This window comes from Gastrolobium bilobum, unplaced genomic scaffold, assembly GCF_033153095.1.
Source record: "Gastrolobium bilobum isolate Gb01-03AN ecotype WA unplaced genomic scaffold, APGP_CSIRO_Gbil_v1 utg1885, whole genome shotgun sequence".
NCBI classification, from domain to species: domain Eukaryota; kingdom Viridiplantae; phylum Streptophyta; class Magnoliopsida; order Fabales; family Fabaceae; genus Gastrolobium; species Gastrolobium bilobum.
Genome location: NW_026899589.1, coordinates 776,686 through 792,166, shown reverse-complemented (window position 1 = coordinate 792,166; position 15,481 = coordinate 776,686). Strand labels below are relative to the sequence as shown.

Sequence of the window (15,481 nt, the reverse complement as noted above, 5' to 3'; positions counted from 1 at the left end):
ATATATATATATATATAGGGTTAGGATCATTTTACACTTGTATATGTTATACTCTAAATCTTGGTAGTTGACACCATTTAGATTTAACGGCTCTAATTTTTTAATAATGTGAGGCATTGAATGCAAGGGGATCAATAGTCAAGATTGAGTGTAACAATTCATATTCTTACATATCCTGCCATATATATATGTGTGTGTGTGTGTGTGTGTGGCAAAATTTATTCTTATGTAATAGGAATTTGTTAATCTTCTGTCACTTATATTCCGAAAAATGGGCCAAACATTTTTTATTTTATTTTTTACAAAATCTAGTGGGGCCCAGTTTGTCTACTTTCTGCAGGAAAGTGCAGGAAAGAACAGTGATCTTCTGTTGCTGAAGAAATCCAAAGCCCTATATATATATATAATTTCCTCTGTCACTAGATATAAAATTATTTTATGCAACCCCAAAACTATGTTATTTTGAGGGTTAGATGAATTATTGAAGGCTGTTTTGGTAAATTTTATATAATAAATTTTTTTTTATCAAAATAACTTTCATTAATTCCCTATACACTCAAACCGACGTAGTTTTGTGGTTTCATAAGATAACTTTATCTCCTGTGATAAGAGAAATATTTTTCCACACACACATATATATATATGGGTTTATCATTTCTCAAGCTACTTGAGATAATTTTATATCCGGCTACCAGATCATAACCGTATAAAGATGGATCAATAGTGATAAAGGAAGAGAGAGAAAAAGATAATCATAATCATTCAAAGGTGAATTAATTAATATAAAGAAATAAATAAATAAAACGACTTTGGAGTGACCGGAGATAAACTTATCTCAAGCTGCTTGAGAAATATTTTTTCATATATATATGAGCATGCGTTTAAGTGATGGCCATATATTAAGTCATTTTTCACTTGAAAGGTCGTTTTGGGCTCAAGATAACTTATCCAAAAGATACCTCACAAGTCACGATGAAGTCATTTTTCAAAAAAGGTCATTTGAAAAGATTTTTTCACATATTTAGGTTCATTACATGGGTTTAATGTTTCTGTATTTACTAAAGATAAGTTATCTTGAGCCCAAAACGACTTCATTGTGACTTGTGAGATTAGTAAAAATGGATTTTTGTAATTCTAATTTATTTTGGATTATATTAGTCGTTATAATTATATTGTTTTTTCTCCCAACCCAAAACGATATTATTTTGGGATACCTGAGATAATTTTATCTCCAGTGACCGAAGAAACATTTAACGCTTATTTTATTCACTAAACGAGTTAGGTTAAACTATAGGCTAATAAGTCATCTGATTATTTACATCTTTATTGTATACGTGTATTTTTTGTTTATAATTTTGATAATTATCATTTAATTATTAAAATAATTAATGTAATTAACTTTTCAATAAATAATTTTAAAATATAAACAATTTATTTTATGTATTTGAGACTTTTTTAAATAGTTAATAGTTGAGACTTTGTATCCAAAAAAAAAAAAAAAATTATTTGAGACATTTGGATCATGATCACTTAGCGCACGACATGATATATATCGACGAAGTAGGGCCGAAAATTAATCGGTCCAGTCTGGCTCGATGTGGACCGGGCTGAACACTTTGACAGCTCAGGGACAAAAAGGAACAGAAGATTTAGAAAACTGGTAACCGTAGGTCAATTTGTTCGTGTACGTCGTTCGACAAAACCCTAACCCTTCGTCGTTGTCGTGTTGATTCTTCATCTCTGTTCACGAGTCAAGACTTGAATCTCGTCGCTCGTGGAAATGGCAAGTTCTCTATCTGAATCGATCCCTCATTCAGATTATTCTGAGCCACTTGGCGAATATAATCTAACGCTTTGTTGCTTTTTCTCTTCTTTTTTCCCCCCAATTATTTTGCAGGCGGATTCTCCACTAAGAAGGTAAACTCTTAACTCTCTTGGATTTCGGTAATCATGATAATCAAACGTTGTTGGAGCACGATAATCTGTTCGTATAGGACAACATCTTCGTCTGTAATTTATGTGTTTGTTAACACACAATCAAATGAAACATTGACAATGATTTGGTAATAACTTGAATTATTGATTTGGAGATTTCAAATTGAAACTCGCTGTAATAGAAAGTGATCAATCTGAGGTTATAGGTTAATTAATTTGGAGGTTTCAAATTTAAACTCTCAAACTCTCTGTTTGATTCTGTGGTCATGATGGAATGGTTTAGGAATTCAAGGTCCCCTTCTCCATACAGAGCTCAATCATTGTCAAGATCCAGGTCAAGATCTAGATCTAGGCCTATGTCTAGGTCTCGATCTCGGTCAAGGTCTTTTGAAAAGCAAAGGCCTAGATCCCGTTCGAGAAGCCGGGGCAGGTTAGTGGCGATCATGGTTTAGCTTTCAAAAGTTTTGGCTTTTGACTGTGGTACTCTTTTTCCCATTATATCACTCTGCTGTGTCTGATACTTCTTTTTGTGTCTTCTTTTTTTCCCATGTTGTGGAATGACCGGTCTTTTGTTGTTCAGATCAAGATCTAGAAGTCCTGAAAGGTTTGTCATTTTGAATTTCAGTTATATCTGATCATGATACTTTTGTGTTGAAGTTTAAAGATTAATTCTCTCTTCTTCTTTTTTAAGTATTTCTGAAAGGGACAACTGTGTTTGTGTGCTCTGGTTAAATGATGTTGTGTCAGGAACTTCTAATATCCTCAATTATGTTCCAGGTCTGAGACTAAAAATCCTGGGTTTACACTTTATGTGACTGGCCTATCTTCAAGGGTCACTGAGAGAGACCTAGAGGAGCATTTCTCTAAGGAGGGAAAAGTGAGTGTCATTTTGATTTTCTCTCCTTTATCACTGAATCATCACCGCTCCCCGTATTAATGATCCCCCAATTTGGAATGGCTGTCAATGGTTTTTTCTTTGTTAGGTTGCTTCATGTTTTCTGGTGATGGAGCCTCGTACACGTATTTCTCGTGGTTTTGCTTTTATTACAATGGATTCTGTTGAGGATGCAAACCGCTGTATCAAGTATCTCAATCAATCAGTTCTGGAGGGTCGCTATATCACTGTTGAGCGGGTAATATGTTTTCCATTAAGTAGCAGTTGATAAAACACTTGTGCTTTTCTTTCTCCTTGACTTGAAGGTTTTGTGGTTATATTCAGAATACATTACATCAGCTATGTTGGCAGCAATCAAAGATGATCAGTTCATACATGTCAACTTTAGTGAAACAGCTTGATCAATGGCAAGCTTAAACAGCTAATGCGTCTGATCAACTAAACATAGCAACTATATTGTCCAACAACTTTACAACCTCAGCATTCACTTTCAACTCTCAACTAATCAACGGACATTATCAACTTTCTAATCAGGCTTTTATGGGTATCTCACGCCAGGCATTAATCATGAGTGTCTAGATATAAATTTTTTTTCCTTTTCTTATAAGCTAGGCTCTTTATGTTAATGAAACTTTCTTTTAAAGCACTCTTAATATAATGTGTAAGTGTCACTTCATACAATTTACGGAGAAGGCAAGAAGGATGTTAGAAGATTCAGTCTGTTTTGCATTCAGTCTGTTTTGCATTCAGTGTTACTTGGATGATTTATGCTGTTTGATTTATATCAAGGAAATTCTAAGGATTGAGCTTGTGTCTTATTTCAGTCACGAAGAAAGCGGCCAAGAACTCCTACACCTGGACACTATCTTGGGCTGAAAAGTACTAGAGACTATGGTAAGTATGAGACACATAATTTGAATGGTTAATCTAATCCTTAGTGTTTGTTTATGAAAACTTTTCTGAACTCTATATTCCTGTTTATCTCAAGGACATCGTGGTGACCGTGGAAGGTATCGAGGTGGATCTAGTCGTGATGATTATCCATATAGTAGGTCTCCAAGGCGCTCTTCATATCGAGGTGGCAGGGATTATTCACCTAGGCACTCGCCCTATGGTGGAAGATCTAGGAGGGATAGGTCTTATTCGCCATATGGTAGCCCAGATAGAAGGTATGCTCGTGGATCTAGGTGATGTTTTTTGTTAGCTTGTTTCAATCTTTTGAAGTTTGAAGACGGACAGCAAAGATTTGTGCAGCTGTTTATGCTACCCTGACTAACAGTTTGTGCCTTCATGCGATGTATGCATGATTTGGAAGTAGTTGCTTGCTGTTGTTTATGCATCTTTATCATGTACTTGTCAGCTAAAACAGTTGTTTATGCATACGGAATGGAACTTCTGCATTTGAAACTGGTCATGTATGCGCGTATGTCCCAAATATTTGTTATTTGTTCATGCTGTATGATCTTCATTGAGTAGGCGAAGCTGAAGGACTAATCGTTGATCGTAGTTGAACCGTAGTTGAACCGTTGATAATTATATATATATTTTTGAATACTGCAAAATAAAGTCAGATTAAATTGTAAATTAACATAAAAAAAATCATATCATATGTCTTGCAAGTTGCAAGATAAAAATTAAAAAATTTATAGTCTCCTATAAATTGCACTTTGGTGGTTCAAATGAATAATTTTTAGTTTGAATTAAACGAGGGGGGATGCTCTGTTTTCAGTGTAAGATTATGAAATGTTACATTCCATATTTTTGTTTATAATTAATTAATTGATATAATTTATGGATGAAATTTAACTGCTAAAAGGAGTAAAATTTCGAAGTAAAAAATCCCTCCTCAAATTAAATAAAAAAAATTCTAATTGGTTTTCTATCAACAGTTATTGTTCGGGTTTTTTAACAGCTAGCCAGTCTATTTCGCTTACGTTAAGGTGGCATCAACGTTAACTTTGAGGGCTTCAGCTGCTTGATGCCTTGTTTCTTCCCATTCATTAAAAGTATCATATCTAATGTGGCCCCCATTTGTTTGAGAAACTGAAGGTTCATGTTGTGAGTTGTGACCATGTTTTTGGGTTCTGCAATTCATATTTCATTAGACCGAGTAGACATTCAAGACTAACTATCCGCAGAGCTCCACATATTTGTCTCTGACTCTCTTTTTTTATTTTATTTTTAAAAAAATACAAATCTTTGCATTAGGTCCTCTTTTTGCTTTTGACAAATTATGTTTGATAATATTCTCGATTGAAATGATGTAAAAAGCCTATTTAATTCTTTTCTTTTTTCTTTTTAAATATTTCCTAGAAATATTTTCAGAATTATTTTACAGAATGAAAATATCAAAATATGTGTTTCATTAATTTTCGTAAACAGTTTGGAATAAATTTTGATAGAAAGAAGAACTTGTTTGATTGTTTTCTAAGGAGAACTTTGCTTTTAATCATTTCTAGTTTTAGTAAATTGTAAGAATACTTTAAATATAAAGAATACAAATATCATTTATATATAACTATATTTATATAATCAATATGAGAATAATAAAATTTATATTAAATATTAATCGTGGATCTTATTTACATTTAACAGTTTACAAGATTAATAGACTAAATTCGTTTGATCCAATAAAATTGATAAATTATAATGAGTGTAAGAGTTATATTAATGTCAATTAATTCTTTATACGAAGAATAAGAGATTAATGTTTCTGTAGGAGATATTTTATCTACTACACACACTTAAAAACGTATGAGACCTATGCTTGTTTTTCTTTTTTTCTCTTTACATGAATTTCACATATTTTTACCTGTATATAGGAGATAAAATTATCTTTTACAATATGAGAAACATTAATCACAAAGAATAATTAAAAGAGATTTCGTGCTGGCACCAAAAACAAATTAAGAAAAAAAAATATTGGTTTGGAGGTGAAGGATTACAAAAGGTGTCAATCAGATATTATAAGCAGTGCAAAGAGTGAGAAAGCTCGACGTGTTCTGCACAACAACAGCTGGAGAACTCGTGAAAACTGGGTGCAGGTTCCACAGAAGACCAATTGGGTCGGGCTCTGTTAATCGACATGGGCCCACACATGTAGAAAAAAAACAAGCCCACAGACATGGAATGTTAGAAGACAAAAAGCCCAAGCTTAGCTCTAGCATTTGCAGCAGCACCGTGAAAGAGGAAGACACAACATGTTCCATTTTTCTACTACACTTGTTCTGAATCCTCAACCTCACAAACTCTTCTCTCCCTTCCCCATCTTCCCTTCTGCTATCACTCACAGCAAGTTCAAATCTTTACAAACTCTTAAATTCCCCAGAAAGTGGAACCTCCCCTCTCTCGTTTCGTCGTTGCACCCACCACAGCAAGATGATGATGATGACGACTTCGAAGAACACGTTATCGGAGACTGCGTCGTCTTCGAGGATGGCATCTTCGAAGACCCCATTTTTCAGGAAGACCTCGATTCCGATAATCTCACCGTTAAAAAACCCAAACGCAATTCCAAGAAAAAGGTGGCAGTGATTGCTGCTGAGAATTTGGTTCCGGAGAAGTGGAAAGAAGCCCAAGCAGAGATAAACATTACGAAGAAAGAGAGGCGCAAGATAGCTCAGGAATTGGAGTTCAATAGCAAGGTTGATAAGAAGAAAAGAGGGTTGGTTCCCCTTAGGGATATGAATCTGAATGAGTATCAGGCTTATAAGGAGGCTAAATTGGCACAGCTGCAACCTCTGATTCTGGATAACCCTTCTAAAATTCCTGATAAAGAAGAGGTCCTAGAGGAAAAAGAAGATGAATTTAATAATGGGTCTGGTGGTGAGCGTGTAGAGCCCAAGAATCCTAGGTGGGCTGTTTATGGTAGGGGTTTGGAGGATGTTACAGAGTTTTTCAATAGTGTGAACTACGACCCTAGTGCTAAGAACACTGAAGGTATATCTATCGGTCCTCTTTTAGTTTTTTTATTTATGCTCTTTTGGCCTCTATTTTCATATCTTTGTTTTAGTTTGCCATTTGTTGAGGATTAGTGTGAATGATTTTATTCACTTGTTGTTGTCTTTTAAGCTCCTCATTGCATGTATGTGGCTTTTTTTAAGTGTTGGGATTGTTGTCTTAATTCTTTTGTGCTTGCATGAATAGGTCGTCGCAAGTTGTTCACTAAGGAGGAGAAGGTTTTATTGAACATGCGAATACCGGATTTGGCAGTTGCCACTTCAGTAAGTTTTCCATGTCTGGTGAACAATGACTTTTATTTCATCATCATTATGTTCTTGTTATTATTGGAAAATGAAAACTCTATAGTTGTCCTTCATTGTGATGTCATGGTGATTTTTCCTTCTATTGTTGATGTTGTTGTTGAGTAATCTCAGTAGTTGTTGATGCTGTCAGTCTTCCTAAACTGGATGCTTAGGACTAAGAAACCCTGTAGCATTTTCTTTTTTTGTTGAAGGGAAAAGGGTTCTGATTCACTAACTTGTAGCCTTTGTTGAATAATCTCAATGCTTTTATTTTATTTTTCTGGCTAATACTGATATTATTTTCAGGATAAATGGCTTCCTCTGCACACTCTCGCTACATGTGGAGAGTTGGAGTTTTTAGATTCTTTGTTGAAGCATAATGTTGATATAAATGCTGTGGATAAGGTATATAAATTCTAACTTCTCATATGGGATATTAAGAATTTGTGGAATCGTCTATTTAAACTGTAGTGATTTACTTTGTTCCAGAATGGTTTGACTGCTCTTCACAAAGCGATAATTGCCAAAAAGATGGCCATAACCAACTATCTCCTGCGAAATTCAGCTAATCCCTTTGTACAGGATAAAGTGAGTAAAAATTATTGAATTGTTGGGTTGTGCTGTTGTAGTTGCATGTTTAAGCCTTTACAGGTTCTGATTTTCTTCTGAGAGTTATTTTTTATTCTATTCCTGCCCTCATTGAGAAATCGTCACTGATATCATTGCATCTTAATGTAACAGCATGTTGCTCGTGTTTTTTATGCACTTACATTGTTGTTTATGTTGTGGAAACAGGATGGGGCCACCTTGATGCACTATGCTGTACAAACATCTTCTAGCCGGACAATTAAAATACTCTTATTGTATAATGTGGATATAAATCTTCAGGACAATGTATGGTTAATTGTTCTCATATTTAGCTTATCTACCTCTTATTCTTTTGTGTTATGAGCTGTTTGAGAACATAATTGATTTGTTCTGTCTCAGGATGGCTGGGCACCATTACATCTTGCAGTTCTAACTCAGAGAACAGATGTAGTGAGGCTTCTGCTGATTAAAGGTGCTGATAAGACATTAAAAAACAAGGTAATTGTCTAGTAGCATAATGCATGATTGATTTTGTTATTGTTGCTGCTGTAATTAAGGAATTATTAATTTTTGCTTAGGGTCCGTTTGGATGAGCTTTTAAGAAAATGACTTTTTATGCATTACTTTTTTTAAAAGATAAAGTTTTTTTACGTTTGGATGTATGATCTGAAAATTACTTTTACATAAAAAAGTTGTTTGGATGTTAAAATAAAAAAAAAACACTTTTTATATATAAAATTACAATAAAGGAGAGATAAAATAACATGATTTTAGGATAAGGAGAGATAAAATAGGTATGATAGGATAAGGTTAAAATTGTATTTTAAAAATTTATATTATCTTTTTTCCAAAAATAAATAAATTATATTATCTTTTAATTTCTGCTTTTTTCAAAAGCAACCAACTACTAGCTATAAAAAAAAGCAGCATTTTAACTTTTATTTTAAATTTTGCTTTTTTTTTAAATTGTTATCCAAACATCTAAAAATTCTCAAAAGAATTTAAAAAAAAAAAACAAACAATTTTTTTAGGAATAAAAGCCTATCTAAAGGGGCACTTAATGCCTCTTGAGAGTCAAGAGTTTTGCAACTTGACCTCAGTTGTTGCATACTTGCATATTCAAATTGTCAGCTGTTGCTTATAAAACTAGAGAACCCTTTAGTCAGTGATTGAGCGTTCAATTTGTGTTGTCTAGCTGCTTAATACTGGCCATTTATTTTACGTTGATTAAACAAATTGCAATTTCGGTGTTGTTTGTATCAGGATGGTTTAACTCCACTTGACCTTTGCCTTTACTCTGGCCAAAACGTCAGAACATATGAGATATTCAAGTTGTTGAAGCTCCCTCTAAGGCGTGTAAGACACATATGACAGATGCAGCTAAGAAACAATACAACTTTCGAAAGATTTGTAGTAATGAGTAACAAATGAATAGCCATTGCCAAGTTTTGCATCACATGTATTGTATTATATAGAAATTTATATTTAAAACATGATAGGAAAATAGGGAATATCTTCATGAAGAAAAATGACATTTCATTTTTTATTTTATTTTAAATGTGATTTCAAATTTGAATGCTGAACCCAAGAAACATCAAGCGTGGCCAATGAAAACATATTTATTCTTTGAACTCTGGGCATGGTTTTTTCTGTCAACTATATTCCCAAGAAACCACATTAACTGAGTTTGGGCAAGTTAAATATATATTTTTTGTGTTGTGGCATATTCTTAGCGTTAAATATACATTTCTATATAAATTTAATAATTATTTTGTAATGCCCACCAAAAAAAAAATTATTTTGTATACCATATATAATAATTTTAGTACTTACTGAGGTGTTTTTTTGTTAATCATTGTCTTGAGATTTATTATTCACAATATAATAACAAATGTAAGTATTATATTTCTTTGTATCAACTCATATTTTTTAATTATATTTTTGTTATAAAATTATTTTGAATTTATTCGATCAAATTAAGAAAAAAAGAAAGTTATTCCATTTGTTAAGACATAATAGAACATAGAAAAGGGTTATTCTTACAATAGTTTTATAATCTCATATAATTTATTTTTTTATCGTTAATTTTTATCAATCAAATGGTTATAAATTATTGAGTTATATTTATTGATTAGTTATAATTTATTATAAATTATAACTAAAATTTTTAGGTTGTAAGAATACTAGATTATTCAATCATTATAAATTTGACACCAAAAAGCTATGATCCACAGGTACTTTAAAATTTCTTACATGTCGTGTATAGTACTTCCCGATACTCTTCAATACGTATTGCAGAGACTCAAAAAAGGGTTCAAAGTTATATTTGTGTTGCGTTTTTAGTTTCAACTATTAGATATGTTAGATTACGATTTTTGTTCTATTGAGTTTAATATAAATATATGAGATATCTTATGTTTATTTGCAAATAGATCAATATTATAAGTTTATCTTTATTTTTTTGTTAAATTATTGAATATTAAATATAATATATATTTCATAAATTAAAAATATTATGTAATATCAAAATGTGTCTTAATATATTAAAATTTAACATTTTTTAAAATTAATATATTAAAATACCATAAAGTGTTATATTTCATATCTCGTACAAGTGTCGATCCAAGCCAAGCAGTACATGTACATCCGATTTTGTTGGTAGCGTAATGAAAAGAACTGGACAAAAACCATAAGCTATTAAGTTGTGCATAATATCAGCATCGTCAAAATCAAAATATCTTTGTACATCTATATATTTTTAGGGTTTTGTAAATTTCAAGTAACAGGATATATGTTTTTGTACGGTCCATCAAATATTAAAAAAAGGGAAATCATTTTCTTATGTAATAGGAGATAGTTTTCTCATGTTGTGAGACATCGAAATTCGTGCTATCTTTTTAGTTTTTTCTTCTTTTTTAATAAGTGGTGGGCCCCACCACTTATTGTGTCTATGACATGAGAGATGATATCTCATGTGACATGAGAAAAGAGAAACCCTTAAAAAAAAGCTGGCATATGGAGAATGAACTGAGAGCAGGAGGAAACAAAAATTGTAACATGACATTTGCTTTTCCTATATTTTTATTAGCACATAATGACACTTGTCACGACGACAGCTAATTTTAACTTCAAAATAAAGGACTTTATTTTATGTTATATTAAAAAATATTATTTTTTACATTTACATTTTTTATATGATCTCATAATTGTTTTTTCTCTCACCTCTGACTCTTTTCTTTTTCTTATTTATTCTTTGGGTAGTATTATGTAACATAAAAAAAATATTATTCTTATTTTATTTTATTTTTTGATAAATAAATAGAGGACTTTATTAAGCGAAGATTATACCAGTTAAATATCAAAATAAAAACAAGAAAAAAAAATAAAAAATCCAAATTTTGATGTTATGAACGGAGAGAATAATATTAGTGTCACAACATAACTTTATACTTAAAGAGAAACACAATTCCAATTTCTTAAAGTAAGTAAATTACAGGAAATATCTATTTTATTTTCTTACTATTCGCAAATTAAAATGAACAAGAACTATCAAGCATGTGAATAAATTTTTTGATATTATTCCAATTTAATTAGTTATCTCAGTTAAGAATTTTAGATATTATGTTAACAATTTAATAGGTAGATAAAAAGAGTTTTGTACAGCTGAAATCCATATTAATATATACCATGATACTCAATGATATTAAAAAAATAAAATAATAATCGTAAACGAGTGTCATAAAAGCAAAGTGTAATTAGCTTGCAACCATAGAGTTTCCTAAAATAAACCCAATTAACAATGAGACCTAATTAGTAATTACCCAATTAATTATCAAAAATTATAATTAATATCATCTCCACCCACCTCCTTGTCCTCTCTTTCTCTCTCTCTCTCTCTCGTTCTCTGCATCTTCTTCTCCTTCTTCTGAGTTTCACATACAAAATGCTGGGCTCTCGATTCTGCGTCCGCACCGTCTCCGGCGTGGGCTCCGTCACAGCCGATCACACCAATGCCGTCGTCTCCACCCGTTTCGTTCCTCACTCCCTCGCCTTCGATTTCTCACCGATTCACCTACCGCAGCTTCGAACCCGGCGCTTTCAATACCCCAAATCCATCCTTATTTCCTGTAATTCATCCCGCAGCAGATCCAGTTTTGGCGATCATCATCACAACAACAACAACGACTTTCTCGAAGCTTCCCTCCTTCTCTCAGGTAGGGTACCCTACCTGTTTCTTTCTCACCTTTTTTACTATTTCTCTCTCAATTATTCAAAATTTTGTTACTGAGAGTGATGGGTTGATCGTGTTTTTATAAATACAATGCTTATTTGTTTAAAGTATCAACCTTGCGTTTTCTTGTCTCATCCTAAAAAAGAAAAAAGAAAAAAGAATTTTTTTTTTTCTCTGAGCTTTAGTATACTTTTTTTTTTCACGTTTCTAGAGGCGTTGTTTGTAGGCATATCCTTCTTATTTATTTATTTTTTTCGCTTTTTTTCATTAGTTATTGTTTTCTTTGTGAAAGTTTGCAAATCGTCTTACAGTAGTGTATTGTAGTAACTCTGGTTCTTTTGATCATTTAGGTCTATCCATGTGTATGCATGCATCCCTGAAATTTTAATTACTTAAACTAGCGCAGAAACAATCTCACACTATCATATGTGGACGTGGAGGCATCGATTTCAATCAGAGTTACAATGGAAATCGTCTACACCATCAATTCCATTATCTATCCAGGAAAAAAATTCAAGAACGGATAATTATAGTAATAATTTAATAAGACAAGGCTTGCTACAGGGTTTCCAGAATCCCACAATTTTTCTCAAGATTTCTTGTGATGGAGACTACATTCTGCCCATTGTTGTAGGTATGTGCCAGAGATATAAATGTATCTTCTTGATTATCTTTTTCACCTGTCATTTCTAGAAAACCCAAGTTTTGTTAACTTCATTTCTTTGTTGCTGCAGGAAAGATTGCTATTGAAAAACTTATAAATGCTGAAGCTGAACAAGAAAGTCCGGTAATTTTTCAACCTTTATCCCAATGGTTGTTCACTTGTGCTTTTCTGTTCGTGACTGATCCATAAAAAATGGTGATATTGCAGGATTGCCCAGACCAGTTCCAGTTTGTGAAAAACCTTGTTGAAAGACTAGATCATGAAGTATGAAGCTAAGCTTTTCCCTGTTTATATTGATGCCAGTGGATATTCTTTTTAATTTTTTTTGTTAATTTCTTTTCCTCATTCTGATGCATGTCTTCTAGGTCTAGGTGGTAATGTTATGCAAATAGCAGCAACAAAAATGATTCCACTTCTTTCCTTTTAGCCTCTTGTTTAATCTTACATTTGTGGGATTCCCTGTATGTAGATGGAAGGGCATTGTGACATATATCTTGGGACTTTTGGTTCTTTTGCTTTCTTCTTGATAATGAAATGCTATAATCTCTCTCATTTGCATATTCAATTCCGACACCCACATCATACTTTATCCGTCCACTAAATCATATAATGCTACAAAAGGTATTCTGCGCTAGTTAATGACCTTTCTTTTGGTCTAATTTTATATCTTTTATCCCTATCAACGATTATCAGGCGAGATCATAGCATCAACACTTGTTGCATGTTTGTGTTTAAGAATTACCGTACTGAAAAATAGGTACAATTTGGATACTGTTTTTTGGATCCTCTTAAGTGGATATTTCACTTTAGCAATCTCTTTGATCAGTTCTTATCCTTGTGCAAAGGTTCTAAAGCAATAGCAATATAGCACTATCATTCTATCATGCTCAGACAAATTCCTTCAAGTAGAAATTGGGTGTCAAATAAATAATCCAAAAGTCTTTTCTTCATTTTACTCTTTCAGGTGATAATGGTGAGAATTACGGAAAGAGTGGTCAGTACTTACTATGCCAGATTGTACCTTAGCCAGGTTTTGGAAACTTTTCCATTCTAAATGATAAAACACCTATATGTTATACTCTTTCATTCATTTAAGTGCTCATCAATGATAATGATTCCTCCAGCCAGGGAAAAGTGAAATTATTAGTGTGGATGCACGTCCATCAGATGCCATTAATGTTGCAAACAGATGCAAGGTATAAACTCTGTGGTGACCCTGCCAATATTTGTTAAGAAATTTTATTTTATTAAAGGGGAATCTCCGAAGGCTATAGCACATCTGTTCTTCTGCAGACATCCTAGTAAAATGCATTTTATGCACGGATGTTAGACAAATCCACTTGTTTGATTTTAATTTTGATCTCTGCAGGCTCCAATATATGTAAGTAAACAAATTGTTTTCACAGATGCTATCAGACTCGGTTATGGAATGGGCAGAGTGCCTAATAAAAAGGCTATTTATGATGTACTGCTTGACAGGTATTGCAGAATTATTGTGTCATCATATAGATTGTGTATAAGTTGCTGTGAGTGCTCCCACCCACCCCCTTTTTTTACATTCTTGGTTTATCACGAGTCTAAACTTTATGTTTGTTTTCTACAGTCCTTCAGATGGTCCAGATTTGGTAGCTCAAGAGCTAAGTATGATGCGTAACATGCATATAGCTATCAAACAGGAAAGATTTAAAGATGCAGGTAAGATATCTTTTGGGTATGATTGTATTTAATATTATTGGCGAGTATTGAAGTTACGAAATTTGTTGCCTTGTGAAATTTGGAATACATAAAGCAGGGTAGTGTTATGGAATCATCTAAACTTGTTGGCTGGCTTTTGCAGCTATATGGAGAGACAAACTTGCAAATCTTCGTAAATCAGCACATGAGCACTAATTAGCTTGTTAGGTATGTCCGAAATTGCTTTGGTACTTCAACCTTTGGAATTTGACATTTAAAAACAATACATGTGTCTGCTGTAGGTTCACTGCATAGTTGTCTAATTGTATATTGGAAATTTTCATGTCATGATGACAGGGTAAGTTCTGAAGAATGTATTGGTATCATTTCCTGATAATTTTTCAACAGCAATATATTGAGGTATAAGTTACAGAAATGAAGGAAACTAGCAAAATTATGTGTTGTACAGCTGCGCATTAGAGTCGTCGACCCCAGTCAGTGTACATTAAACGTAATAAAATGCCCTAAACCTTGTAAAATACTACTAATACTCTGATTGCAATGACGATCTCATGTATGCAATCCTTAACATGATCAGCAATGGGAAGAATTAATGTGGCCTTGACCCACTGATGAATGAAATATAACATGAATTTTTTCAATTGATTATTAATTTTTGCTGCACAATATTGATAATTGACTAATGATGATACTAGCACTGTCAATGTGACTGATTTTGGAACAAGCTCCAGAATGAGAAAAATTTTAATGCTCCGGGATTACCAAATTCGATGTTCTTTTTTGCTAAAAAGGGAATTTTTTTAGGACTTAAAACGGAAATATAAAACAAAAAATGGGTAAAGGGGGAGAATTCCCTTTTAGTATAAGGGACCATCAAACTATGTGGTCTCGATCCATTAAAGTTTTTCTCCTAGATTGTCATTCAGTTTTTCTGAATATTAAGGACAGTAAATTATGGGGAATAGTTTTCTCCTGTGTTATATCCTGCAGAATCAATAAATTAATGGGATCAACAAAAAAGTGGGAACAAAAAAAAAAAAGAAGAAAGAAAGAAGGGATCCTCCAATTATTGTGTGATTTTTTCTCCGGTAGATTTAATAAAGGGTTTGTTTTTTCTAAAGTTATTTTAGATAATTTTATTTAATGTTCATTTAACGGCGTCGTTTTGAGACGAAAATCATGGTGTTTTTGTAATTTTAATTTATTTCAGAGTTATAATAGTTTTTATC

The 15,481-nt window shown here is 32.7% G+C and overlaps 3 protein-coding genes across 6 annotated transcripts; all 3 read left to right on the top strand.

Moving 5' to 3' along the window:
* Positions 1-1,644: 1,644 nt before the first annotated feature.
* On the top strand, positions 1,645-4,278 carry LOC133291761 (serine/arginine-rich splicing factor SR45a-like). The gene is made up of 8 exons (XM_061490083.1): positions 1,645-1,783; positions 1,898-1,917; positions 2,219-2,365; positions 2,516-2,539; positions 2,713-2,812; positions 2,919-3,068; positions 3,655-3,724; positions 3,819-4,278. The coding sequence occupies exons 1-8, from the start codon at positions 1,781-1,783 to the stop codon at positions 4,019-4,021; spliced, it is 717 nt and encodes a 238-aa protein (XP_061346067.1). The 5' UTR covers positions 1,645-1,780; the 3' UTR covers positions 4,022-4,278.
* Positions 4,279-6,016: 1,738 nt separating this feature from the next.
* Positions 6,017-9,285, top strand: LOC133291781 (ankyrin repeat domain-containing protein, chloroplastic). Its single transcript, XM_061490109.1, has 7 exons — positions 6,017-6,769; positions 6,977-7,053; positions 7,381-7,479; positions 7,564-7,662; positions 7,870-7,968; positions 8,062-8,160; positions 8,926-9,285. Exons 1-7 carry the CDS (start codon positions 6,031-6,033, stop codon positions 9,031-9,033), a joined length of 1,320 nt encoding a protein of 439 aa, XP_061346093.1. The 5' UTR covers positions 6,017-6,030; the 3' UTR covers positions 9,034-9,285.
* Positions 9,286-11,524: 2,239 nt separating this feature from the next.
* LOC133291780 (bifunctional nuclease 2) lies at positions 11,525-14,863 on the top strand. 4 transcript variants are annotated; one of them, XM_061490106.1, is made up of 10 exons: positions 11,525-11,876; positions 12,300-12,527; positions 12,628-12,680; positions 12,765-12,821; positions 13,522-13,587; positions 13,682-13,753; positions 13,927-14,036; positions 14,161-14,252; positions 14,395-14,459; positions 14,589-14,863. In XM_061490106.1, exons 1-9 carry the CDS (start codon positions 11,606-11,608, stop codon positions 14,445-14,447), a joined length of 1,002 nt encoding a protein of 333 aa, XP_061346090.1. In that variant the 5' UTR covers positions 11,525-11,605; the 3' UTR covers positions 14,448-14,459; positions 14,589-14,863. The 4 variants fall into 4 exon arrangements, 3 of the variants coding, with proteins under 3 accessions (XP_061346090.1, XP_061346091.1, XP_061346092.1); XM_061490107.1 differs by having other exon boundaries at positions 11,743-11,876; positions 12,244-12,527; XM_061490108.1 differs by having other exon boundaries at positions 11,765-11,876; positions 12,295-12,527.
* Positions 14,864-15,481: the final 618 nt, after the last annotated feature.

Excerpts from the sequence above, each read along its gene's own strand:
- LOC133291780 (XM_061490106.1), top strand. The coding sequence starts at position 11,606 with ATGCTGGGCTCTCGATTCTGCGTCCGCACCGTCTCCGGCGTGGGCTCC. Across the intron at positions 12,822-13,521 it reads TTGAAAGACTAGATCATGAA|GTGATAATGGTGAGAATTAC; the intron begins GTATGAAGCTAA and ends TTACTCTTTCAG. Across the intron at positions 14,037-14,160 it reads TATGATGTACTGCTTGACAG|TCCTTCAGATGGTCCAGATT; the intron begins GTATTGCAGAAT and ends TGTTTTCTACAG.
- LOC133291781 (XM_061490109.1), top strand. The coding sequence starts at position 6,031 with ATGTTCCATTTTTCTACTACACTTGTTCTGAATCCTCAACCTCACAAA. Across the intron at positions 7,054-7,380 it reads ATTTGGCAGTTGCCACTTCA|GATAAATGGCTTCCTCTGCA; the intron begins GTAAGTTTTCCA and ends TATTATTTTCAG. Across the intron at positions 7,663-7,869 it reads ATCCCTTTGTACAGGATAAA|GATGGGGCCACCTTGATGCA; the intron begins GTGAGTAAAAAT and ends TTGTGGAAACAG.
- LOC133291761 (XM_061490083.1), top strand. Across the intron at positions 3,069-3,654 it reads GCTATATCACTGTTGAGCGG|TCACGAAGAAAGCGGCCAAG; the intron begins GTAATATGTTTT and ends GTCTTATTTCAG. Across the intron at positions 3,725-3,818 it reads GAAAAGTACTAGAGACTATG|GACATCGTGGTGACCGTGGA; the intron begins GTAAGTATGAGA and ends GTTTATCTCAAG.